Raw genomic sequence first — 26,406 nt, 5'->3', positions numbered from 1 at the left:
TTCAGTTAGCAATATAGCAAATCTGGAGATATTGCAGTATCAATGGAAGAAGCCCAGGATATTAAAAATAAAACTCCGAAGTGCTTAATCATCATTGCAGAATTTGTTTCATAAACAAAATCTTTAAAAACAAGAAAAGAGTCTGATTTCTGTTAACTATAATTTCAAGTGGCAGAAATATAAATGTGGTTTTGATAACTTTGTGTCCTTTATTTCTGAAAAGCAGAATCCTGTGTGGTACTGAAATAAAATGTCAAATGGTATCTTAGAAAATTCTAGCCCTATCAAAAATAATATATAAAACCATGTAATGTCATAAAACTTTTAAAACTGCTTTCTCATATTTTGGGGTAACCTTTTAAAATGGTAATTCAATAAACTAGTTTTTACTTCTGTAAATTTATACATTTTTTAGTCTTTTTTCAAGGTCAAACTGATACTGTTATTTTGAATATGAGGGGGTGAATAAAATTGCACACTGTAAGAATCCTGAGACTATGTTACACACAACTAGACAATTTTTTGGATTCTCCCAGCGTCTTAAATATTTTCTTGCTTACCAACAACTTCTTAACCTGTAGGTGAAACACAATGAAGGCACTAAATCCGAAACCACGAAATTTGGAAGCAGACCTAGGCTTGTACTCTGGCATTACTACTTACTACTTTCGTACCTTGTGGTAGATACTTTAACTTCTCTGAATCTGCTTTCTCAAGTATAAACAATGAATAACAATACCTGTCTGGAGTCATGAATGAAGATGGAATGAGATTACACTGCCTGGAGCATTCTGAGTGCTGAATAAATGGTGGTTTCATTCTCAGCTCTCCTTCAGCAATCCTGATCTGACGCTCCTGTGACAGACATTTGTCCACGTAAATACGGTATGTTTTCTGATTCTTCCTGGCGACTTCCTTTATAAGTAATCCACCCATACATTTACATGTTAATTCTAACAGAGTCCATAATAACCAGTGAGCTATTTTAACAGTGTCAGCAGAGATAGATTAAAGAATTGATGAAAAGTAATTCCGTGCAATTTAGGGATTACTCATCTTATTTTCACTAACAGATGACTGCCATCTTGTACAGATATATTTCGCATACAGAAAATTACATTTAATCACAATATTGTTTGGGTGGGTTAGTCTGTAACTTGAAGTAAAATGTATTGACAGGATAAAATGAAAGCTTTGAAACAGTGCAAAGGTGGAAAAACGAGGTTAAGCGAGAAGCAGGAATTACCAATCTTCATGGTTAGAAGATTCATTAAACGCATTTGCCTTCAAATATTAGATTCTCTACAGAATGGTGGTAAAGGCCAGTGAGAAATTAACAATAGTGAGAACACCAGAGTAGTGTTAAACCACCTTGATAATCAGATGGCTCGGAGCAGTTTAAAGCCCTCACGAAAGAGGATTTTTTTTTTTTACCTTCCCTGTCTCCCGCAATTAATGCCATTTCTAAAAGAGAAAATATGTCACACATCAGGGCTCAATAGGCTGACATGCTCCTCAAAACGTTCCTTAAAAAAAAAAAAAAAAACTTGTGTGCAAATATTTCAGATGCCATTCCACCCCAAACCCGTTCCAAAACCTAAAAATCACTTTCAAGCCAAACTCACGGCTCGTTGGTGATTCACGGCCAGGATCTCGAGGCAGGAACAATAGTGCACTCACCCCGCATCCTCCTGAATCAGCCATTTCGGTAAGAAGACCCAGAAGCACTAGCAGTTTGTTTGTAATTTGTTTACAATTTAAAAGCAAGTTATTTCCCAAAGGAAATCTAAGCAGTTGTTAAGTGTTTTACATTACGCAGTCGCCAATTTTACAATTCATATCATGAACCCACTTTGCCCTCCGCCCGCGTCCCTCTCGGAGCCCACGACGCTCAGCTATCGAGCCTTCGCACCGCACAGCCCGTAGGAGCCTGGAGCGCTCCGCGTTTTGCCCCAATTTCCCTACTTGGGGTCTCCGCTACAGCTAGAGCGGTCGGCCAATGGAGACCTTCTCCCGCACTCGCCGTCCCGCCTTCCAGTTCCACTGAAGCCAATAAAAAGGGCCGTCTGGAGACAGAAGCCAATGGGAGCTCGGGTAGAGTCATCATGATTGGCTGCGGTCTCTTCGTAGTGCAGTCTAGGCCTCCGCCTCCGTTACCCTGGAGCCCAGGTTACCTCCGCTGCCACCCAGGAGCCCCGGTCCTCGCCTCTCTCCCATCCTTGTGTTCAAACCTCCCTCATCTCGGCAACCTCGGCACCCGCCCGGCAGCCTCCGCAGGAACCAGGCACCCGCTCTTTGGCGGTCAGACGCCGAGGCCCCAGCTGGGAGTTCGGTCCTAAGAGGGAAGGCAAGGAGGCGGGACGCCGCATCGGCTCTGCTGAAGAGCCGGCGGGTTGGAGGTGGGCTTTGAAGTGGGCGTGGAGACGGCGGGGGAGGTGGAGGTGCGAGGTGAGGTTGGGTTGAAGCGTCGGGGAGCTAGCGAAGGGGCGTTCGTGGATGGGAGCCTGCGGGTGGTTCTTAAAGCAGGGACGATGAAGGGATTAGGGATGGGGGAGGATGTAGGGACCGCGAGGAGAAGGAAGACCTAGGAAAATGAGTAAAGAGCTCGGCTCCTGAGAGGGTCCCGAGGAAGGGAGGTTGACCGGCACTGGGGGGACTGGAAAGTTAGGAGGAGAGGAGCTGGGAAAGGGTATTTACTTCCTGGGACCGAGAAGAGAAGAAAGGGAGCTGGCGGATCTAGAGAAGTGGTTGTTATTAAAACAAACAAAACAAAAACCCCGGAGGCCCGTGGAGACTCAAGACTAGAGAGGAGGGGCAGGGCCAAGGGCCAAGACGGAAAAGGAGGCTTTGGTAGCTCTCGGATAATAATAGATGTGTTATTATTAAAACTGTGGTTAGAGTGGAAAGCCGTACTTGTCCAGGCTGTGATAATTCTGTACATCCTTCAGGGATGGGATGAGAGGAGTAAAGATGGTTACAAATAAAAGAAAAAAGAAAGTGCCTTTTTGGCATACTCGAGTTGGAGTCGGTACTCAGATACGTGATGTTTACGTTAGGTAGACCGTGGGATAGTGTTTAACAGTGAAGAGCCCTGGTCCAGTTCATCTGATATAAACCCCTTTTTTGTTCACTTTGTTCTTTGGAAAGTATACTTGGGCACATACATATTTATTCCCCTCCTTTATCTTCACGTTAAGAACTTGCGTTAGAGATATCTTTGGAATCAGAAGTCATCATTTAGTTTCTGGCAGAGGGAGTGGCTGTATGTTTTTTAGAATGGTAAAACCGATGTTTCCAGTTCTTTACTTATTCCCTCTTTCTTTTGCATGGTTATTTTAATCTATGTTTTTTCCAGTTGTTACACATTTAAATTCTATATTACCATTTTAAATATTTCACTTTGTGATTTCCCATGTTAGCTAGTATGTTTATCCAAATAAGTTATAGGAAATAATAGTTTGTTTTGATTCTCTAAGTTGACAAAGTATCATTTTAAATATCAGAAAGTAGTTTGTGACTTTGGAAAAGAGATTTTTCTTCTTTTGTCAGTCACATCTCTTCCGTTACACATATTGTGGAACTATAATTCTGTAGGACACAATGGAAGCCCATTAAAATAAAGATGCTACCCTTCTCTTGGGTTCTTCTTCTGCCTGTCATTCTTCAACTCCTTTGTGGGATCTTCTTCCTCGGCCCACCATATTTCATTATTGTTTTTCCCAATAATCCAGTCTTCGGTCTTCCGTCTTCTATTTTTTACTCTGTGTTCTTGGCAGTGTTATTCCTCTCCTTTGGCTTACACTATTTGTGTTTTCTTAACACTCTCCCAATTTTTTATTTCTGATCTGGAACTTTTGAGTTACTGTCAAACTTTTGTAGCTAATTTTTGGTATTTCCACATAAATTTCCTATCCGTAGGCATCCCAAACTCAGTATGTCCAATATTGAACCCATCACCTTCCCCTGCCAAAGCTGTCCTGCTTGAATACCACATTCTCCTAATTTTGCAAGCCCAAAACTTTGGAATTTACTCAAGTTCTCCTCTGTTCTCAGACTTCATATTTAATCTGTCACCAAGTGTAGTTTATCTTACTTGAAAAACATTTCTGGAATCAGTTCTGTACTCTGTATCTCTAGTTATACTACTTTCAAAACACTGTCTGTCAGTGATTATCGAGACCAATTGATATTCTTCCTCCAGCTTTCCTGCCCTCCAATTCTTAGATTGGAGATGGATCCTTGCGAATGTCAGATCTGATAATATTAACCCTACTGAAGAGCCTTGGTTTCCAACCAACTTATTAATGACATAGAGATTCTTCTTGTGATATTATCTTCCACCCGATCCAGTCCCACTTATTATTACTTTAGCACTACTCCCCAGCCAGTGCCATCCTTTTAAACTAGCATTGTCCATTTGAAATAGAATGTGAGCTATATCCATTTTTTTCAGTAGACACACAATAAAATACAGGTGAAATTTTAATGTATTTTTAAGTCACATATATGCAGAATATTATTTTAGCATATGTCAATGTAAGAAAGATTATAGAAGAGCTATTTTATGGTCTGTTTTATGTACTAAGTTTTCAAAATTCCACATGTATTTTACACTTGCCGCATATGCCAATTCTGAATAGCTACATTTGAGGTGCTCAGGAGCCACTGTATTGGACAGCACAGTTGTAAAGTATTTGCAGTTTGGTGATATGCCATGCTTATCTAATGCCTTTTACTTTTGCAAATGCTGCATCCTCTTATTGAAACAGGGTCGTACTTCACTGTCTTCTTTTTCTAACCTCATTTACCACCCCACTTTTCAAACACACACATCCATGAAATTATAATTGTGCTTAACCTCTGCTAATACCGTAAGACTCAATTTAGGCATTATCTCCTCTAGAAACCTTCTCAAACTCCCTCTGTCCTCTAATCTTAGTTCTGAGTTTACTAAGCTTTCTCTGCTTCCTTTTATCATTAGTACTTATAGACTGTCGCATTATTTTTTTTTCCTCTTGGTTGGGAATTACTTAACGGTAAGGGATCAGTTGTATTTTACTCATTTTTGTATCTTCAGCTCCATCTATAATCTAGCGCCTGACATTTCATAGGTGTTCAGTAAATGTCTTATAAATGAATGAATGAATGAACATCTTAGGATGTTTTCATTTGACTGACTAAACTTTGGGAATATGTACTGTACTTAAGATGTTTTAATTTGATCCATTGTTTAAAATGTTTAAAATAAGCTCATTATGTCTTACATTTCAAATGTAGCATTTACTGTGATCTGATTGATCATATTTGATCATACTTTAAATCCAAACTTTATTTTTTGTTTTATTTTTAAATAAAAATAGTTTGGTTTTTAAGCAAGATTATGCAGATAAGTAGTATAATAAGGAAAATGCTTATAAATACGTGGGGACATGTTATTAGAAGAGTGGAACACTTTACTTCATTTCTCCTTTGTGGAAGAGGAGCAGTTACACTGTAACTGCTCCTCTTCCACAAAGGAGAAAAACCAAATGTAGCAAAATGGTTATTACTTTTATCTCATCTTTTTTGCGGGGAGGAGAAATGTCCTTATTTATATCTTTCTCACTGAAGTTTATTTACATTTTATTTGCCTAGTTGTCTGTTTTGTGAACTCTTTTGCTGGTAGCAAAGGTAGCCAGTCAGCAATGTTTTATCTAAAGAAGCTGAGCACAGGGATATGTCAGGAAATTAACGGTTTGTTGATTTTACAGTTTTTTTTCTTAAAACTAAGATGGTTTCTTAGAGTCAGACGAATTAGATATCATTATGATATTTATATACAATGGACTCTACAGCTTAGATTTGTTTTCTGATTCATTTGTAATCAGAGATAAAAGAAACTTCTGGCACTCGAGGATCTTTAGGTTATCTTCTTTTTTTTTTTGACCTGTTATGTGTAATTTGTACTGTTTGGGACTTTTTACTTTTTTTTTTTTTTAAAGGAGAGTTTACTTTTGGATGAACAATGTCAAGTATTAGATTTGGTAGCTTTCTATTAATTGCTGTAGTAGCATGTTTAGCCAGCTTTAGGAAATAAACAGTTCTTTAGGAATTGAAATTGTGCACAAGGCTTATAATTTTGCTTTTTTGCTTTTATCTAGTTAATTCTTTGATTAGCATCGAGAGGGAACTAATGGGATACATACAAGTACCCCTCACTCCCTCGCTCCCCCCTCCTCCTGCAATGAACAACTGTTAACTGATTGATTCTTGGTTTAAATTAGTTGCAGAACTACACATGGACTATAAATCTTCAGTGTCCTGTTAATCTAAGATCACTTTTTTCCTTTTAAGGAAAAGAATAATTATATTCATTCAATAGTATTATGTCTACATTACATTAGTCAGAAATTACTGTTGTAACTGCAGGTGAAATTCATTTTGTTTGAAACCTTATTAGGTTCTCAGTTATTTAAAATTAACCTAGAAAAAAATATTTCAGCTTTGCAATGGCAGTGACTCTGAGGAAAACTTTTTGATTTGCTAACTTTTCTCTCTCAGGAATTCTAGAGGTTTAAGTAATTCTTATGCAATTATTTTAAAAGAGGGAAGATTTAATATTTTCTTTAAAACAAAAAGGAAAATTTTATAAAGTGGAACTTAATATTCTATTTGAAATAACATTATAATCATTCATTTCACAAATAATGAATGGTGGGTGGTGTGTTTACTATGGTGAACTAAACAGACAAGAGTTCTGTCTCACGGGTCTTATATTTACTAGGAGAAGTAAGACAATAAATGTAAGATTATTTCCAGTAGTAACAAGGTCTGTGAAGAAAATAAAGCATAGTAATAGGATAGAGTGACTGGGCTCACTTTAATAGAAAATTGTCAGGGAGCCATTTTTGAGAAGGTGACATTTATGCTGAGAACAGGAAGAAGAGAAGGAACCACTTTTGTGAAGTTCTAGTTAGTGCAGCAAGTACTAAGGCTGTTGGCAAAAATCTTATATGTTGAAGGTACAGAAGAAGGCTAGTTTGCCTGAAAAAGGAGATTTTGAGAGAAAGAGTGATGTAAGGATACAGAAGTAGACAGAAGGGCTAGACCTTGTATAAGTTTGCAGGCCTGGTTAAGGACTCTGACGGCCATAGGAGACCATTGAAGTATATTAAGCAGGAGAGCAGTGCTGGGCTGATTTCTGTTTTAAGTTGCTTTTTCTCACTGTCATGTGAAAAACTGACGTGAAGCAAGGATGAAAGTGGAATATCAGGAGGTTATTGCAGAAGTTCTGCAGAGGAAACATGGATGTGGACTAGACTCACATGACTTTGACTAGACCAGTAGCACTGTGGACGGTAAGAAATGGTCAGATCTGGAATATAGTATGGAGATTAAAGTGTCTTGTTTTACAGATGGTTTGGATGAGAGATGTAGGAAGAAGGAATCCAGGACGATCTTTAGATTTGAGTCATGAGTAATTTAGTGGATGGATTTACCATTTAATGAGATCAGAAACATAGGAAAGAGTTGAGGTGGAAAAGGGACGGTAATGATTTCAGTTTTGGACATGTAAATTTGAAATGATTTTTAGATATCCAAATAGAATTGTCAAGTAGGAAGATGAATATATGAATGTGGAAGCCAGGGTAAATGAAGTCTAGATGAAATCACCTAAGGAGAGAGTGTAGATAACATGTGCTGCCCTGTGTGTATTCCAACATTTAGAGATCAGGAAGAGGAAGCAGATTATTTAACAAAGGAGACTGACAGGAGACAGCCAGCGAGGTAGTAAGCAAACCAGGAAAATAGATCACTATGGAAAAGCAAGTAAGAAAAGAGAGTTTTTAGGAGGGAAGGAATGGTTGGTTATGTCAAACACTACTGTGAGGTTAAGGACCAGTAGGACAGAAAATTGGCTGATGGTGGGAGGAGATGTGCAAAAGAAGAAATAAGAAACTTGGCTGATGGATTTGGGAAGGTGAATGTCATTGGTGAGCTTGACAAAAGCTGTTTCAGTGGGGTGGTGGGGATGAAAACCTAACTAGTGTGGGTTCAAAAGGAAATGGTTGGAAAGAAGTGGTGCTAGCATTCTAGGTTAAAGATTACTCTTCAAAAAATTATTGGAAAATTGGAGTGGAGAAATTGGGTTGTAGATGCAGCAGAACATGGAATCAAGCATCAGCTTCATTAGCACCTCTTCATTGATAGGAACGATCCTGTAGAGAGGGCACAATTGCAGACGCACAATCCTTGACGTTGAGAGGTAGTATGGGAAAGAAGATGAGTAAAAGGTTTAGCTTTAAAAAGGAGTAGAAATGCTTCTTCAGTTTTAGCAGAGTTGAGAGGGTAAAGAGGATGGGATAGATACAGGTGGAGGTGGCTTCAAAGATGAGGTAGTTATCACCTGATTGTTATTGAAATATTGAGTAGGTCACTCAACGAAGAGTCAGAAAACTTACAGTCTGTTTCAAGTTTTACTAACTGAGCTTTCTGATCTTAGACCAGTTGTGAACTTGGGTAAGTTTGGGCCTCAGTTTCCTAAATCTTTGCAAAGGAAAGACTTGATTTCCTAGGGCCCTGTCCAGTGATAAATTGTTATGTAATCTTGTTAAGCTATAGTAGTTTTTATTGCTTTATACTTCACAAGAAAACTTAATAATTACTTCCTTTACCTCATCTTTATTTGTTTCTTTTTTTTGGTCTAATTTTTTATGTCTTTTCTTTTTTATTTAACTTATATTCTATTTGCCTGTTTGCTTATTTGAGCTATTTTTCTGAAGCGCAATTAGCCAGGCAGCTACAAGTTTCTACAAGGACTAAGGACTAATTTTTTACAAGTGAATTTTCACAAGTGTCTAAGTTTCCATTCTCCAGGAAAGTTAAGTTATTTGGGTTGTTATGTTTCCTAAGGATGTACTTGCTTATTAAATGCAATGATGAATTGTGAGATGATATAAGTATTACGCATAGGTTCGAAAAACCCACCTTATTTCAAAATAGAACCTAAATAATCAGAAGTTTAGCAGAGAAAAGAATATATTCTTTTGTTTTGTTTTGTTTTCTTTCTTAAACTTTTAAGTTCAGGGGTGCATGTGCAGATTTGTTACATAGGTAATCTTGTTTCATGGGGGTTTGTTGTACAGATTATTTCATCACCCAGGTATTAAGCCCAGTACCTATTTGTTATTTTTCCTAATCTCCTCCCTCATCCCACCCTTCACCCTTTAATAGTCCCTAGTGTGTGTCATTCCCCTCTATATGTCCCTGTGTTCTCATAATTTAGCTCCCACTTATAATGGCATAATGGCATTTGGTTTTCTGTTGCTTTGTTAGTTTGCTAAGGATAATCTTTCTTAAACATGAGTTAGCACAAACCATTTCAAATATTCTTCACAGATTTAGAGACATCCCTCAAAACCTGGGTTAGAAATAAGTGAGTTAACCAATTATTTCTTTTATATATATATATATATTTTTATTATACTTCAAGTTCTAGGGTACATGTGCACAATGTGCAGGTTTGTTACATATGTATACGTGTGCCATGTTGGTGTGCTGCACCCATTAACTCGTCATTTACATTAGGTATATCTCCTAATGCTATCCCTCCCCCCTCCCCCCACCCCACAACAGGCCCTGGTGTGTGATGTTCCCCTTCCTGTGTCCAAGTGTTCTCATTGTTCAGTTCCCGCTTATAAGTGAGAACATGCGATGTTTGGTTTTTTTTGTCCTTGCAATAGTTTGCTGAGAATGATGGTTTCCACCTTCATCCATGTCCCCATAAAGGACATGAACTCATCCTTTTTTATAGCAGCATAGTATTCCATGATGTATATGTGCCACATTTTCTTTATCCAGTCTATCATTGTTGGACATTTGGGTTGGTTCCAAGTCTTTGCTATTGTGAGTAGTGCCGCAATAAACATACGAGTGCATGTGTCTTTATAGCAGCATGATTTATATTCTGCGGGGTTACCATCTTCCTGGATGTTGCCTAAGTTTTATACCCCTTACAAGGTTACCCTTATAAGGATACCTTATAAGGCTGATGGATTACCCCATCTCCTTCCTGTCTTAAATTTCGATTTCCCAATAACTAAACTGTCTTCCCTTTTATTGGCTGACCCCTCCTCTACATTCTGTTCGCTTATTGTGACCCTCTAGGTGCATGAGCCCTGCAGTTTGTTACATTTGCAGGCTGGCTGCCAGTGCTTAGATTTATCATGCCTTGAAAGTGGACCATTTAAAATGTTTTCTCACTAATTCTCTCCTCTTTTCTATTTACTTTCTTTGGTTGCATTTTTATTTAAACCTTTCTGGTACTTGAATTGCTTTAGAAGTTGTTAACTTTTTTCTTTCTAGGAGAGTGAGTTTAATTTGGTTTCTAATAGTAGCAGGTTATTTTGCTGGTAAGTTATGGGCATTTGCTTATTAATAGCCATTTTAATTAATCTCTGTGCTGGTCCCCTCACACAAGGGATAATACAACATCCCACTGCTGTTAAGACTCCTGCCACAGTTATGAGAGATGTAAGGATTGAAGCTACCATGCCTTTCCATTTTTTAAACCAACCTTCTAGCCAACCCCTAAATGGGTTATTAATTCCAGCATTTTCTGCCAGTTTGTTGCCTAGAGTTGTTAGTCCTTGTAAAATTTTCGTGTTGGTTACATTTGGGGCAGTATTGTTAGGAATGAAAGTACAACGTTTCCCACCCAGCATAACACATATGCCCCCCTTTTTTACTAGTATTATGTCTAGTGCAAGCCTGTTTTCTCAGGCCATTTGGCTGATGGCATTTAACTGGCTAGCTACCCCCTTTGAGGGCATCTGAGTATAATTGATGAGTCTTTGTTGATTATAATAGATGTAGTTAATCTAATCCACATTCATATTAATAGTTGACCACTAGAAGAGTGCTGACGTAAACCTAGCAGGTATTTGGTTTCGGGCCTTAAGTTCATTAGGCATCTCCCTAGGGACTGCTATTGAGTTAACATGTATATTGGGATTAAAAGAATTTGTTACATCTTTTTGGTTTTGGTGGCCATGTGTATTTTTGGGTATCTTATGGAATGCCAGGGAGAGGGGAATGGCCAATTGGACTAAAGCACAAGTCCCGGTCCAATCGGATGGTAACAGGTTACGGAGGTTCCTTTTCCCACAATACCACATGACGTTATCACTGGGTATGTGGAGAGCTGAGGGATTGCCTTTGCCTTACCACTGATGTTTAGGATGTGGGTACAAGTTGAAAATTCTCCCATGGGCTTATTGAACTCTGCCCCCCCGCCTAGAGAGACAAGAGGAGTGGTTTATATTCCCTATAGAGAACGAGGGAATTGCTCTGGGATTTGACCTCCGCAATGCAGGAAAGAGCAATGACAGACTTTTATAAGTTTCATTTTCCTATGCATCCTTGTTCTGGTATAGAGCCAATATGCAACGCATTCCTTCAGGATTGCTATTTTATCCTAGAGGAAATGGAACCACCTTTGCCTGAGGTTGTTTCGCAGCACACTCGTAGCGGTTACTCTTGTTGAGGGCTTGTACCGAAAATTTGACCCATTCGACCCAGGCATTCACATCCCTGTACCCTGTCTCAATTTCTAAGGTTTGCCTTAAATTCTTTACCTCAATTATTTTTACCCTTTTAGGGTTATTATTTGGTGGACTAAAGTGTTTATTAGGGTTTGGAGTTGGAGTAGTCCCAGGCAAATGGGAGGTTGAGTTTTTGATTTTTGAGAACGAATTGCCCTAGGGGGTCTTTCCCTGTGATGTCTGCTCTTAACCCATATACCCAAGATGCTTCCTTTGGTTCTTGGTTTAGAATGGCTGGATTGTTAATGGTGATGAGTATAGGATTGCATTTTAAATTCTGGCAGTTATTTGGCAGGGAGCCCTTGGACAGATGTAGTTTATTCTTTAAGGGTCTCCAGCTCGGAGTTACCCACCCCGTGTTTACCGTCCAACCCTGAAATTGGGTAGTTTACCATACATCATCCCAGCTGGGGCGGAGTCATGCGCTTCTGTAACCTGTATCTGGTTCAGGGCAAAGATACTTATTTGCCTGTGAGAGCGGTCTCTGATTTTTCAAATTCCCACAAGGTAAGACCGGGCAGGTATTAAATCTTATAGTTTGTGGTGCTACCATCTTGGTTACATTGATTACCAACTTGATTGGGTAGGGAGGAGTTCCCTGCCAGTTTCCATTTTGACATTCTGCTTTTTGTATAGTAGCCCATTTTAGCCATATTAACTTCCAGAAATGGGGCCAGCCTATGTTTTCTTTTTAGATTTTTTTTTAGAGTTAACTTTAAGGGTTCTTTAGGTGACCCGGGCACTTTTTACTGTTGTTTTCCCCTCCCTTCTGGGGTCTGTTTTACCAGTCCCTTGATTGGAGTAGAGTGAATCTGCTGCTGTTGAGCTGTTTGCATGGCTGTTTCAGTGGTTAGGAGCACTTGAGGGTCCTTCCCAGCTTGGGTGGAGCTTGTCTTCTTTCCAAGTTTTAATCAGCATCAAATCACCAGGCTAGAAGTGGAAATCATGAGGCTGGAAGTGGTGAACAGCAAACTTAAGAGGCGGAGTTTGAGTTAGAAGTCCTTTTAACCTAAGGGGTGACAGGGTGGAGGATATGGCCAGTTTATAATTTCTTAAGAATGGATCCTTGGTTTCCATAGTAGGGAGATTTGTAGCTCTGCCAAAATATAGGAGCCCATATAATAGCTTGTAGGGGGACAATCCCAAGTTTTTTCCTGGGGCTGTTCTAATCCTAAGGAGTGCTATTGGGAGACATTTGGTTCCGGGCATTTTAGTTTTTAAGATTAGTTTGGTGATAGCTTTTTGAGAGTTTGATTTACTCTTTTTATCTTTCCAGAGGAAGGGGGATGCCAAGGGGTGTGGATAATTCCATTTAATTTGTAAACTTTCCATAATTCCCTTAACACCCTTTGAGGTAAAGGGGCTCCCATTGTCTGAATTAATATTTTTCACCAGGCCAAATCTAGGTAAAATTTGTTTTTTTGTTTTGTTTTGTTTTTTGAGATGGTGTCTCGCTCTGTCGCCCAGGCTGGAGTGCAGTGGCGTGATCTCGGCTCACTGCAACCTCTGCCTCCTGGGTTCACGCCATTCTCCTGCCTCAGCCTCCCAAGTAGCTGGGACTACACGCGCCCGCCACCTCGCCCGGCTAATTTTTTGTGTTTTTAGTAGAGACGGGGTTTCACCGTGTTAGCCAGGATGGTCTCCATCTCCTGACCTTGTTGATCCACCCGCGTCGGCCTCCCAAAATGCTGAGATTACAGGCATGAGCCACCGCGCCCAGCCGTAAAATTTGTTTTAATATTATTTTGACCACATTCCTGGCAGTGGCTATTGGGAAGGGGAAAGGCTTCCACCCCACCGGAAAGGTGATTTATGATTACCAGCAAATACTTTAGTTTTCCTGCTTTGGGCATTTCTGTGAAATTTACTTGAATGCTTTGAAATGGTCTTAGTTCGGGAGGCCTTCCTCCTGTGGCCTGTTTTCTAATCACCTTTTTGTTTACCCTTTGACAAGTTACACAACTTCCACATACTTGTTTAGTGAGGGTATAAATCCCTATACGCCCATAATTCCTAAGTATTGCATCACACAGAGCCTGGGGTCCCCAGTGACTCCCTTTGTGTAATACAGACATTAGTTCTTTTATTAAAGGTTTACTCACACTAGCTTTCCCACACTGTCCACCGTTATCTTGGCTGTCTGCTCCGGCTTATGGCTCCTGCCGCCCCCACACCTGCAGCTGCACTCCCTGGCCTGCAAGGTCAGTTCTTAGTTACAAAGTTAACTTTCACGAGGCCTTGCCCTACTGGGTCCTCCGGATCTAATCCGGACTATTTTTTCATTTGATCTCTGAGCCTTTGCAGGAATGCAGAGGGAATTTCCTCTTTTTCTTGTTGAATTTCGAATGCCTTTGAGACATTTTGTGTCCTAGGAATGGACTCTTTGATCCCTTTAATTATTAGTTTCCTGAGGTCCTGCATTTGGGCCCAGTCCCTGGGATTGTGATTATTCCAGTTGGGATTGACATTTGGAAATTTTTGTTTGGCTGGCAAGACTTTTTGCCTAGGAGGGTGTTGCCTCTCCCAGATGGCTATGACCACTCTCCTAATTATTCCCCTTTCTTCTCCTGTGAACAGGATATTTATGATAGACGTTGTTTTAGCCCAGGTGTAAAAGATGGGTCCTAGGAATTGGTCCAGCTGGTCTGCTAAAACGAGGGGATTTCCTAGGAGTGGTTTCATTTCCTTTCCTTCTTTTTTCTCTTTTTTTTTAAGTATAAATGATCAACCAGAAATTATCTTCAAAGGAATAAAACCAGAAGTATGTAAATAAAAAGCCCAAGATAAAGAAACAGAAAAGCTGACACTATATGAAGCAGAGGTAATTCTTGGATCAGAAGAGACTTTAAACAGAAAATGTTTATGTAGTATTCTCAGAGAAAAAAATATATTACCTCAGTAATGCGAGAACAGAATAATTATTTTAAAAATCGGAACAACAAAGAGTTCTTGGAAATGAAGATATTGGCATAATTTTTTAAATGATGGTTTAGAAGATAAATTGAAAAAAACTCTTTGAAAATAGAAGAAAAAAGTAGCCTTATTATTTAACTAGGAGAAATTTCAAAAAGAAAATGAAAAAAAGGTTAATTATCTGAAGAACAATATAAGAAAACCTCTGGTGCTTAAAGATGCAGATTTCCAGATTGAAAGGAAGAGGGGGAGAAAGGGTCCCAACACAACAAAAAAGGCTCACTGGTATTTATGTTCTTGTGAAATTTCAGTATAACAAGGGGGAAAGCCCTAAAAGCACCTAGGGAGCGAAAAAAGGAAAAAGATAACCTATAAAGGAATGAGAATCTGTTTTAGTATAACTAGAGTGTAAATTCCCTAAGGGAATTTACTTTCTGTTCATTAATTGACTTTCTTTTCATTACTGCTACATAGAGCTCAAGAAATATATTTTGAATTAAAGAGTGACTGTAACGTGTGTCACAAATAATGCTGATATATTTTGAATAAAAGAATGATTATAACATGTCTCACAAACAATGCTGAGGGTTTAAGACAGTGAAGCAGTGTCTTCAAAGTTCTGAGAGAAAATAACCTAGAATTTGGAATGTATGAAAAGTAACAAGTGTGAGGTAAAATAACGACATTCTCAGGCACGCAAGGACTTAGAGCATTTACTTCCTAAACCATAAACCCTTTCTGAAGAAATTATTTAAGGATGTGGACCAGTAAAATGATGATGGAAACTAATAAACATGACATGGTCTAAATGAAATAGTGCACTAACTCAGGAATTCAATAAAAGTAATTCCAGAATGACAGCAGTACAATAGGTCTAGAATGTAGTTGGTTTAAATTAGAATAGGAAATTCGAGGAAAATGTCTTTAGGAGGAAGAATGGAATGGACTTCAGGCTATTGGTAGATTAAGAAGCTGGTAGATATTAGTGATATAAGAAACGTTTTTTCCACTTAATAGGAAAAAAAAGACAATTAGGAATTCTAAGAGAAAAACCATGCATAACCAACATGTAGTTGCATGTTGCAATCATATAAAATGAAGGGTGAGTTAAATACTCATCTTTCATAGTCTAAAATTGCTAACTTAAGATATAGCGTACACATAAAGGTATAAGCCATTAAAATGGTTGTTTCAGGGAGCAGGACTTGGATAATGGGGCATTGGATATTTCCTTTGTTTACTTATTTTTATGGAACTATGTGGATGTATTTGAGGTGGGGCAGGGAGAGAACACTGTGTGTATTCTTCCCCTTTGCCATAGAAAGTTGGTGGGCCCCTCGGATTTAGATAGGATAGGGAGTTCCTAGGAAGCTACTTCTGCTATGCAAATGTAAGCAGAAATAATTTTCATCTTTACCATATAACCAACTTTTAATTATATTATTGGAATTTAAACTGAAAGTTGTTGACAAAGAACATCAGTTATAATTTACTGAGCATCTCATATGTGTTTGAATTGCTAATATAATTGTTGATATTTACCAAGTTCTTACTGTGTAATAGTTATTGAATTATCCCATTTAATCCTCACAAGAATTCTCTAAAGTAGTTACTAGTAATATTACCATTTTACATTTTAAAAAATTAGACTTACATTGAGAGGTAAACGCTCCAGATTTACATAGCTAATGAGTGCTAGAGCCACTTACTTGCTGTTATCATTATCCTTTTTTTCTAGACAATTTTTTTCATGTGTAAATATTTTTTCACTTGATTGCAGAGTGAAAGATTCAGGCTGATTTATGTATATTTTTAATATTAGTACTTGCTATAGGAATTGTTGATTTTAGATACAGTTGCTAATTTTGATAGAGACTGCGATTGCTAGACACATCAGAAGTAAAATCAAAGTTGTGTTTTTTGTTGCTTTTTAAAATATTTCTTCTAAAGAAAATATCAAACAAATACAGAATTGGAAATATTAGAATAATTAATTCAAAAGTCTTCTATCAGTTTACATAATCATCAACTCACAGTCAATTTTGTATAATCTTTACCCTTACCCATTTTCCTTTGGGTTAATTTTGAAGCGAACCCCAGACAATTTTATTTGTAAATATTTGAACATATATCTCTAAAAGATAAAGATTCTTTTTTTAAAAAAAAGACAGTATCAATATCTCACCTAAAACAATATAATTCCTTAATATTAAATATGTGGTCAGGGCTGGGCGTGGTGGCGCACGCCTGTAGTTCTGGCTACTCAGGAGGTGGGAGGATTGCCTGAGCCCAGGAGTTCAAGGTTGCAGTAAGCCATGATCATGCCACTGCACTCCAGTCTAGGCAACAGAGCAAAACTCTGTCTCTAATAACAATAAATAGTGTTTAAATTTTCTTGATTATAATTTTTTAATACAATTTATTGTAATCAGGAGTGAAATACTGTCCATGGATTGCACTTGGTGGTTGTTTCTCTAGACTTTCTTATTATATAAATACCCTCTTCTCTCCTCTCTCTTGTTCTGCTTGCAATTTCTTCATTAAAGAATCTAGTTTTTCCTGTAGAGTTTGCTACAGTCTGGATTTTTTCTGATTGCTTCTTTGTACCTCGATCTCTCTCCTACTTTCAGTGTCATTTACATTTAGAGGCTTCAGTAGATTCAGATTTAATTTTTGTGGGGAGGAGGGGAGATTACTTCAGAAGTATCATTGTGTCCTATCAGAGACATGGTGTCTGGCTGTTACTTTTCTGTAGCAATACAGCCATTTATGATCATTATATAGCTTCATTGTTTCATTAGGAGTTGTGAAATGTCACTCGTCTAATTCTGTCATTTTAATATTTTATTTTTTATTTGTTAACTGGAATAATTCCATAAAGAAATACTTCCCCCCATCTAATATTTTGTTATTTTCAGATAATAGCTTTTTAAGAGTATAGGCAAGATGCATGTGTGATTTTTTTTATATATAAATTTTTTAATTAAATGAGATGGTTTCCTAGAATCTTCCAAAGGTGAATAATTAGGTTTTTGTAAAATATATCATATGAACTCAAGGATTTAAACACTTTTGATATGTTTAAATCGTTTGCCGATATAATTCATATTGATAACAAATTTGCCTTGTCTTTGGCAAGTAGTTCCTTGAAGTTGGCTCCTGAGTCCATTTGACTGACACTCCATCAGTAGTATCTGATAGCGTCCTTGCTTTCTAGGATGACCAGGTTGCTATATTCTTAGATTTATTTTGTGTGTTTCCTCCCTCAGAAATGGAATCAGGCATTTCACAAGGAACTTTAGGTTCTTTCAATGGGAAGTGGCATATGGACACTAGATCTGGGTTCTAGGAATGTTCCTAGTTTTTTCCTTGTTTCTGGGATTTTTCAGTGGACAAACTGAAGAAGTTTTTTTTAAATAAATAAAAGCCATCATAAATTCATACTGACACTCATAATTCAAATTTTGAATGTCAAAGTTTTAAAACTCACATTAGTTTATCTTTACTTCTTCCATGTTGAAAATTCTAGTTCCCAGCTGCACCAATAATAATTACTCATTTGTTTTATTTCACAGTACATGTGTATAAGTCTGAGAATAAAATATCTGAGTAGCAAAATATGATTATTGGAATGGCTTTAAAAATTTTTTTTGGTCATTATGTCTCACTAGGAATATAAAGTCAAGTTATTGTGTTTTAAAGTCATTCGAACTGGTTAATTTGTGTGGTTTTACCACCAACCATGTATGTAGATTGATTTATCTAATTTTATTTTGATTTATGGGAATTGCTTTTCAAAAATCTCATTTCTAAAAATTGTAATTTCCAATGTTAAATCTACAAAAATTATATACAAAGAAACCTAGCTTCTATCCCTTTCCCTAAACTCTGCTTCCTTCCTTCCCCTGTAGCAGTAGTGTTGTTTAGTAAGCTAACTACCAGCACATGTAGCTTCTTAAATTAAAATTAATTAAAATTAAATAAAATTAAAAATTAGTTCTTCAGTTACACCAGCAACATCTCAAGTGCTTGATAGCCACATGTGGCCAGCCACCATCTTGAACAGCACAGATTATAGAACATTTCCATCCTGGCTGAAAGTTCTGTTGGACAGCCCTACCCTAGCGAACCCATTTTATTTTTCTTAATTATTTGATTTCTCCTTCTACTTAAATATATAAAAATTATGTATGTTACCCTTCTTCCTTGATAAATGGTAGCATACTGCAGGCTTTTTTCCATATTTCTTTTCTCTGTATATCCTAGAGATTATGCCAGACTATGAGCAATACACAGAGATAGTCTTCATTCCTTTAATAGCTTCATAGTATTACATATACTTCATTGTGTGGATGTTTATAGTTTGTAAGACCAGTTCTTATTGGTCATTTTATTGTTTTAGTTTTCTACTTACAATAGTGCTACAATAAATAGTGCTGCCTTGTGCATGTCCTTTCATATGTTATTACTAGAAGAACGATACTTTTAATACTAATTTCATCAGAGATGTTTGTTTCTTCTAAATTGGATTATAAAAGTAATCCAATTTTGTTGTGTTAGAAAACCAGAATATGTTAATGGAGAGATAAAATTATCTAAAATCCATGTTGTCAGGCAGGCACTATTTTGGTGTTCTTGTATTCCTTGCTTGGAAAATGTTTTCAGTTTCTGAATTCAGATAGGGATAATAGTATTTTCAGTATTTTTTTAATGAATGTGTGTAGTTGAGATCATACTGTATGCACCAATTTGAATTTTTTCTTTATGATAATAGTATAAGCATTTTCCTTAAATACAAACTTTTTGTAAACATCAGTAGCTTCATGATGTTTTACTGTATGGATTTATAAAATACATAATTATTCCTCAATGATTAGGCATTTAATTTGCTTCCATTAAAAAAAAAGTACTGTACTACATTAAATATTTGCACATAACTTTTCTCCTAATTTTAGCATTATTTTATTGGAGTCCAGAAATTATTGTATCAAAGGTTAAAGCATAATTAAAGTGACAATACATTTTGCCAGTGTTTTTCCAAAAAAACTCTAGGGATCTTTTTCTGATAGCAACTCTGACAGCATTAAGTGTTATTATTTCGAAAAATATTTAATAATTTATGTTGCCTTTTTGGAGTCTTATATATTTTGCCCATTTAATTGTTTTACCTCATATTTTTCTCAAAGGATGATATATTTATGTATTGAAGATGATAATTTTTTGTCATGTTTGCAAATGTTTCTCATCAAGTATTTTTTCTTTTAGTTTTTAAAAAATGTACTTTAGTTATACATTTTTTGTGTGGTCAATCTTGGATATTTTTATTCTTTATTCTTTTTTTTTTTTTTTTTTTTGAGATGGAGTCTCATTCTGTCACCAGGCTGGAGTTCAGTGGCGCCATCTTGGCTAACTGCAACCTCGGCCTCCTGGGTTCGAGCGATTCTCCTGCCTCAGCCTCCTGAGTAGCTGGGACTACAGGCGTGTGCCACCATGCCCAGCTAATTTTTGTATTTTTAGTGGAGATGGGGTTTCACCTTGTTGGTTTCTTGACCTCATGATCTGCCCGCCTCGGCCTCCCAAAGTGTATTTATTCTTATTAGCAGGTTTGTTCTTTACTATCACCACTACTTCCACTCCCACTGCCTCCCTGCCTAAAAAAGAAAAAACTGGTGATTTGATCATTATTGTCCGTTAAAATTCAGCATTTGCCTCTAGTATAACTCTTAAAATTAAACAGTCAACTTCAGTTAACATTTATTCAGAAGTAGTTGTATGTCAGGTACTTATTATCTATCTAGGCTATGACAGTCTGTATTTTCTCCAAATACTGTAAGTAACTTATCTGTGAAAATATAGATAAATTGTAGCCTCTTTTAAAAATTGTAAGCTATATATTATTTTGCTTTTAGTGTCTTTCATTGTAATTAACTGTAGAAACTGTAGAGACTGTATGATAAGTCTCCTTTCCCCTTCCTTAATTTCAGGGCAAAAAAGTTTATCTTCTGGATGCTAATGTGAATTGTGGTCTACAAATACATTGTGGAGAAAATAGATTGCACAGAAATGAATATTATCAGGATCTGAAGACTGTGAAAATGTTTTTCAGTATTGTCGTAGTCTCCTCTGGAGAAAATAATCTGTGAAATTATGTGAATAGAGACCATTTTTCAAAACAATGGGGGAAAGAGCAGGAAGTCCAGGTACTGATCAAGAAAGAAAGGCAGGCAAACACCATTATTCTTACTCATCTGATTTTGAAACGCCACAGTCTTCTGGCCGATCATCGCTGGTCAGTTCTTCACCTGCAAGTGTTAGGAGAAAAAATCCTAAAAGACAAACTTCAGATGGCCAAGTACATCACCAAGGTAAGCATTCTTTAAAAGAGTCTGGTGGACCTAGAAGACTCATTTTGAGTGCTTAAGGAAAATGTGTGTGCATGAAACTCTTTTATTAGTATATATGTTGTTGTATACATGGAAGTAGGCTGATTTACATTTTATAGGTTATATACTTATAAGTATATATAAATGTTGCTTGATGGTACTATTAAATTTGTTATATTCAAAGTCATACAGTATACAGAAGGAAACATAGCTAAGCCTTCTCAGTTTTTCTTTTTCCTAAATAAATGCTTGTCTTGGGGTTTCTGAGGTACTGTAAAGGCAAAAAAGTTTATAAATCATATGTACCTTTTTGTATCTTCATTTTTTGAAAGTAGAAAAAGCATCGGCATAAAGTGGTTAAGGGACTTTTTAATAGATTGAGTAAAATTACTTACTGTAGGTAATACAGTATTTACTGTAAAAATTCAAATTAAACCTAGGAATGGAATTGGGGCCTTTGGTCTAATTTGCTTTCTTTTGAAGTGTGTTATAATGGAAACTGGATTAATCATTAGAAGTCATTTTTGTTATTAAAATGTTACTAGAATGGAAATAGGCCTTCATACATATTTGACTATGTAATATTCTACAAATATCTTCATCTCAATAAATCTCTGGTCAAGAAAACCCCATTGTAGTTAGTAACAAAATATGTAAGGTTTACAAGTACAGCATCGAAAAATAAGGCAAATGAGATAATTACAGTACCCATTAATAAAAGTAGCACAGCAGTAGCTTAAAATGGTGAGAGTTTAGATTGCAAGGCCGGGAGTGGTAAAATTGTGGGTGGAAAAGGGAAACAAGGGACCACATTATGAAATGCCTTGCATCCTGTGCTAATGTATTGACTCTGTTTTTGTGGCGAATAGTTAGCCATTGAAAGGATTTAAGCAAGGACATAATTAAGTTTGTCTTTATAAATTTTTACTTCAAAAAATAATATTCGCTAATTAAAAACTGCAAAGAATATGTATTCCTTTTGAAAGAAACCCTTTCATGGATCCCCAGTCTAGCTCCTCAGGGATTTCCATACTTCTAACCATTTATAAAAATTGGGAGCCTTTTTCTTTTTCTTTTTTTGTAAGTACAATGCTTTGTTGTTGTTGTTATTTTGGTCTCTTTCTCCAAATCTGTCTCAGTGAGGAGCTTGTTATGATTTTGTAGTTGAGAGCATGATCTCTCATTAAACTTTTGCTGTATAATTAAGAACTAACAAAACAGATCTTAAGGTTGAACCTTAGAAAATGCCTGTTAGTCTCAAGAAATACCTAGGGTAGTATTGGTAAGGAATACTTTAATTTTTTTCTTCATTCCCCAGAAACAACTTAGGAGGCCACCCAATTAAGGAGTCTGAACTTTGTAAGCCTTACCTTATTTGAGAAGGTAATTGAGAAAAGCTGTGAAAAACAGTTCCAGCATCAGCCAGAAAATTTCAATTATTGCCTTCAATTTGACTTGTACCGTTTTCTGTTTTACACTGTCCTTTGAATTAAAATCTGTGGTAATTAGTCTTCCTTAGACCAAGTAACAAGACCAAACTGATACGTTTCTGTAAACACTAAATTGCAATCAGTATAGACTAACCTAGGGACAAAACAAATGTGATTCAAACAGCATTTTAAACGAATTTTCGGGTTTGCGTGTTTGATAGCATATTCTTCCTTCCCCTTCCTTAATTTTCAGCATACTTTACTTTTTTTTGCATAAAATTCATGCAGTATCAAAATTTTTCATGGTAAAATTTAATAAGTTTTGGTTATACATGTTCATTTATTATATATTATTCCATTATTTGTTTTTTCAATAATATTAACATATCTTGATTTTTTTGGTGGATGCATAATTTATTTTTACTATGTTAAAAAAATGAGTCATATTATTTTTAACACCTGAAGGAAGAAAAAGCAATTTTCCACCCACTTTTTGGGAGTGACTTAACAAGGAGAGATGAAGAATGATATATACAACAATCATCTTTCTTCTTACTCTTATTAGCACTTGATGGTTTAAAATATTTTGTCTTATAGTTTTAAAAATGAAAATAAAAAGGTAGATGAAAGCTGGAAATATTTGTAAGTTCAGGTTAATGATCAGTTTGTAGTTATAGAATATGCTAAAAAATTTATACTCAGTTTTAGGATGTCAGAAAGTTGGTTATGGAAACCCTTTTTTATCTGACTAAAAACTTTTATCCTGATTCTTATTAGGCTTTAACTTTTCATATAAAACAAGTTGCTCTTTCTATGAAGTTTTATGAGCGGTATAATTTTGTACATAAAAACCATATTTGGAACAATTGACATTCATCTTTATACATAATTATTTTTATGTATAAAGTTTCTGTCATTCCAAGAGCTGAGTACATATCCCATAATAGCGTATATATACCAAAATTCCATTAACTACATATGTTGGGAAAGAAAACTGAAATGATGGACATTTCAACTTTAAAATTATATTCTCAACTAATGCTGCCCATTGGAAATATAATGCAGGTCACAAATGAAGCCACAAATGTAATTTTATATTTTCTAGTAACCAGGTTAAAAAAAAACAAATGAAATTAATTTTAATAATATATGAGTATTATTTCTACAGATAGTAAGTATAAAACATTATGAAATATTTTGCATTATTTTTATTTTTGAATCAAGTGCTCAAAATCCAGTGTGTGTTTCACAATTATAGCATATCCCAATTTGGGCTACCCACTTGTCAAGCTTCTCAATAGCTGTATGTGGCAGTGGCTACCATAATGGATAGCATAGTTTCAAAGTTGCAATAATTAAGCACTCCCTCATTTCTTTTTATTACTGCTTCCTTTCATGTATTCAGTCATTTATAGAGCTGGAATCCCAAATCAGTACACATTCAAAACAGCTTCTATAAAATCTTTTATCTTTTTAATGAAACTTTGTAATGTTAATTGTAAAAATTACTTGTTATTCTTTACTTGTTTACATAATGGAATCAAGTATCCATGGCTGATGAAATGGGGAAGGAAAGCTTGGATCTTCTAGTGTTTCTTCATTTTTTTACTTTGGAATGCATTTTCTCCTTGGAAAAAAAATGCAGTTACCATGTAGATTAAAGATCATTATTCTTAGCAGACTTTCAAAATGCCTCTTTTAAAGGGCCGGTGCTCTGAATATTGAGGCTTAAGTCTAATGAACTTTTAGTAAAAATAAAAACATTATTTCAAATTTTTGAGAAATGTTGTGATTTAAAATGTATTCTTTAAATATTTCATTTACTTATATTTTTTAGGATGTGATTTTTGTTTTCATCTTCTCACATTAGGTGTTTTTGATTTGAACATCACAGAAAAGAAATCCTCTGAGGAAGCATTTAGAAACACACCTGTACTTCTGTTTTCTGTTTTCCATCTCCGATAAGTGGAATGTTCTTATTACTAACAGAGAATATGTAGAACGTTTAAGTCTCCCAGCAACCTAGTTGTGTAGATAACATTGTCTTCTTTCTATGGGCTGGGTAAATAGACTTGGAAAGGTTTGATTGAATTGTCCAGAGAGTTAAGTGATAAATTTGAGCCACAAATCTCGCTGTATGATATGCTGTCATCCTGTCCCCAGATAGAGAAAGTTGTAATTAATGTAGAGAAAACATACATTTTCTTTTTTCTTTTTTTTTTTTTTTTAGTTTTAAGTTCAAGGACACATGTGCAGGATGTGCAGGATGTGCAGGTTTATAACATGGGTAAACGTGTGTTATGGGGGTTTGTTGTATGAATCATTTCATCACCCAGGCATTAAGCCTAGTATCCATTAGGTATTTTTCCTGATCTGCTCTCTCCTCTTGCCCTGCACCCTCCAATAGGCCCCAGTGTGTTTTGTTCCCCTCTATATGTCTATGTGTTCTCATCATTTAGCTTCCATTTACAAGTGAAATCATGTGTTCCTGGTTTTCTGTTCCTGCGTTAGTTTGCTAAGGATAATGGCCTCCAGTTCCATTCATGAACCTGCAAAGAACATGGTCTCATTCTTTCTTATGGCTGTATAGTATTCCATGGTGTATATGTGCCACATTTTCTTTACCCAGTCTGTCATTGGTGAGCATTTTGGTTGATTCCATGTCTTTGCTATTGTGAATAGTGCTGCAATGAACATACATGTGCATGTGTCTTTAAAATAGAATGATTTCTTTTCCTTTGGGTATATACCCAGTAATGGAATTGCTGGGTCAAATGGTATTTCTGACTTTAGGTCTTAGGAATTGCCACACTGTCTTTCACAGTGGTTGAACTAATTTACACTCCTACCAACAGTGTATATGCGATCCTTTTTCTCCACAACCTTGCCAGCACCTGTTATTCTTTTTACTTTTTAATAATAGTCATTCTGACTGATGTGTGATGGTATCTCATTGTACCCCATTAAAAAGTGAGGAAAGGACATAACAGACACTTTTCAAAAGAAAACATACATATTGCCAACAAGCATATGAAAAAAGCTCAACATCACTGATCATTAGAGAAATGCAAATTGACAACATACATTTTCACATTTGAAATAATGATCCCAAATATCTTGGCATGAATGACTTGAATATCACAATGTTTTGTCCAGTGTTTGTTATGCACCATGCTAATGCTGATGATGCTGATAATGCTCATGTTTGAATTCTGACTTGCCATCTTATCTAAAAAGTTAAAAATGGTTAAAGCCTGATACTGCTGTCTTTTAAAGCTATGTAGAATAATTCCGTATAAACTATTAGAATATCATTTTTCTTAAAATATTGCATACCTTTCTTAATAGAAACCTATTTAGAGCTCTAAATAAAACTTGGTATTTTACTAAATATTGTAAAATCCTTTCTTAAAGACAAAAATAACTAAAGAATGTTATGGACCCACTTATGTTAGGATGAACAAATAACACTGTGTTTGGTACAGCTTTCACTTTACATTATTCCTGTTTCTTTTTTAGCCCCTCGGAAACCAAGCCCTAAGGGTCTACCAAACAGAAAGGGAGTCCGAGTGGGATTTCGCTCCCAGAGCCTCAATAGAGAGCCACTTCGGAAAGATACTGATCTTGTTACAAAACGGATTCTGTCTGCAAGACTGCTAAAAATCAATGAGTTGCAGAATGAAGTATCTGAACTCCAGGTCAAGTTAGCTGAGCTGCTAAAAGAAAATAAATCTTTGAAAAGGCTTCAGTACAGACAGGAGAAAGCCCTGAATAAGTTTGAAGATGCCGAAAATGAAATCTCACAACTTATATTTCGTCATAACAATGAGATTACAGCACTCAAAGAACGCTTAAGAAAATCTCAAGAGAAAGAACGGGCAACTGAGAAAAGGGTAAAAGATACAGAAAGTGAACTATTTAGGACAAAATTTTCCTTACAGAAACTGAAAGAGATCTCTGAAGCTAGACACCTACCTGAACGAGATGATTTGGCAAAGAAACTAGTTTCAGCAGAGTTAAAGTTAGATGACACCGAGAGAAGAATTAAGGTACAATTTCTACAGCTTCTAATTGTACTTTCTTGGGGTGTTTCTCATT

The 26,406-nt window shown here is 36.3% G+C and overlaps 2 protein-coding genes and 1 long non-coding RNA gene across 16 annotated transcripts in view; 1 reads left to right on the top strand and 2 right to left on the bottom strand.

Moving 5' to 3' along the window:
• SH3BGRL2 (SH3 domain binding glutamate rich protein like 2) overlaps window positions 1-1,937 on the bottom strand; it is a 166,014-nt gene extending 164,077 nt beyond the window's left edge. For 4 of the 5 annotated variants that reach the window (XM_057302551.2, XM_057302548.2, XM_057302552.2 and 1 more), the window contains exons 1-2: window positions 1,681-1,819; window positions 740-855 (exon numbers count right to left, since the gene is read on the bottom strand). In XM_057302551.2, coding sequence (XP_057158534.1) covers window positions 740-855; window positions 1,681-1,704 — 140 coding nt within the window. In that variant the 5' untranslated portion in view covers window positions 1,705-1,819. Of the gene's footprint in view, window positions 1-739; window positions 856-1,680 lie in introns of all 5 variants that reach the window. The other variant, XM_057302547.2, reaches the window with a different exon arrangement.
• A 136-nt stretch (window positions 1,938-2,073) lies between these two features.
• The window catches only part of LCA5 (lebercilin LCA5), a 52,534-nt gene continuing 28,201 nt past the window's right edge, over window positions 2,074-26,406 (top strand). The window contains exons 1-3 of one of the 2 annotated variants that reach the window (XM_003805822.5): window positions 2,074-2,399; window positions 20,480-20,860; window positions 25,828-26,357. In XM_003805822.5, coding sequence (XP_003805870.3) covers window positions 20,671-20,860; window positions 25,828-26,357 — 720 coding nt within the window. In that variant the 5' untranslated portion in view covers window positions 2,074-2,399; window positions 20,480-20,670. Of the gene's footprint in view, window positions 2,449-20,479; window positions 20,861-25,827; window positions 26,358-26,406 lie in introns of both variants that reach the window. The other variant, XM_063605390.1, reaches the window with a different exon arrangement.
• LOC134730605 (uncharacterized) overlaps window positions 4,447-26,406 on the bottom strand; it is a 114,795-nt gene continuing 92,835 nt past the window's right edge. For 5 of the 9 annotated variants that reach the window (XR_010112448.1, XR_010112451.1, XR_010112452.1 and 2 more), the window contains one exon: window positions 20,871-24,461. This is a non-coding gene — a long non-coding RNA (uncharacterized LOC134730605). Of the gene's footprint in view, window positions 12,592-20,679; window positions 20,798-20,870; window positions 24,462-26,406 lie in introns of those variants that run through there. The other 4 variants (XR_010112455.1, XR_010112458.1, XR_010112460.1 and 1 more) reach the window with 3 other exon arrangements.

This window comes from Pan paniscus, chromosome 5 (genome assembly GCF_029289425.2).
Source record: "Pan paniscus chromosome 5, NHGRI_mPanPan1-v2.0_pri, whole genome shotgun sequence".
NCBI classification, from domain to species: Eukaryota; Metazoa; Chordata; class Mammalia; order Primates; family Hominidae; genus Pan; species Pan paniscus.
The sequence above is the reverse complement of the archived record's forward strand: the minus strand, read 5'-3'. Positions and strand labels throughout refer to the sequence as shown.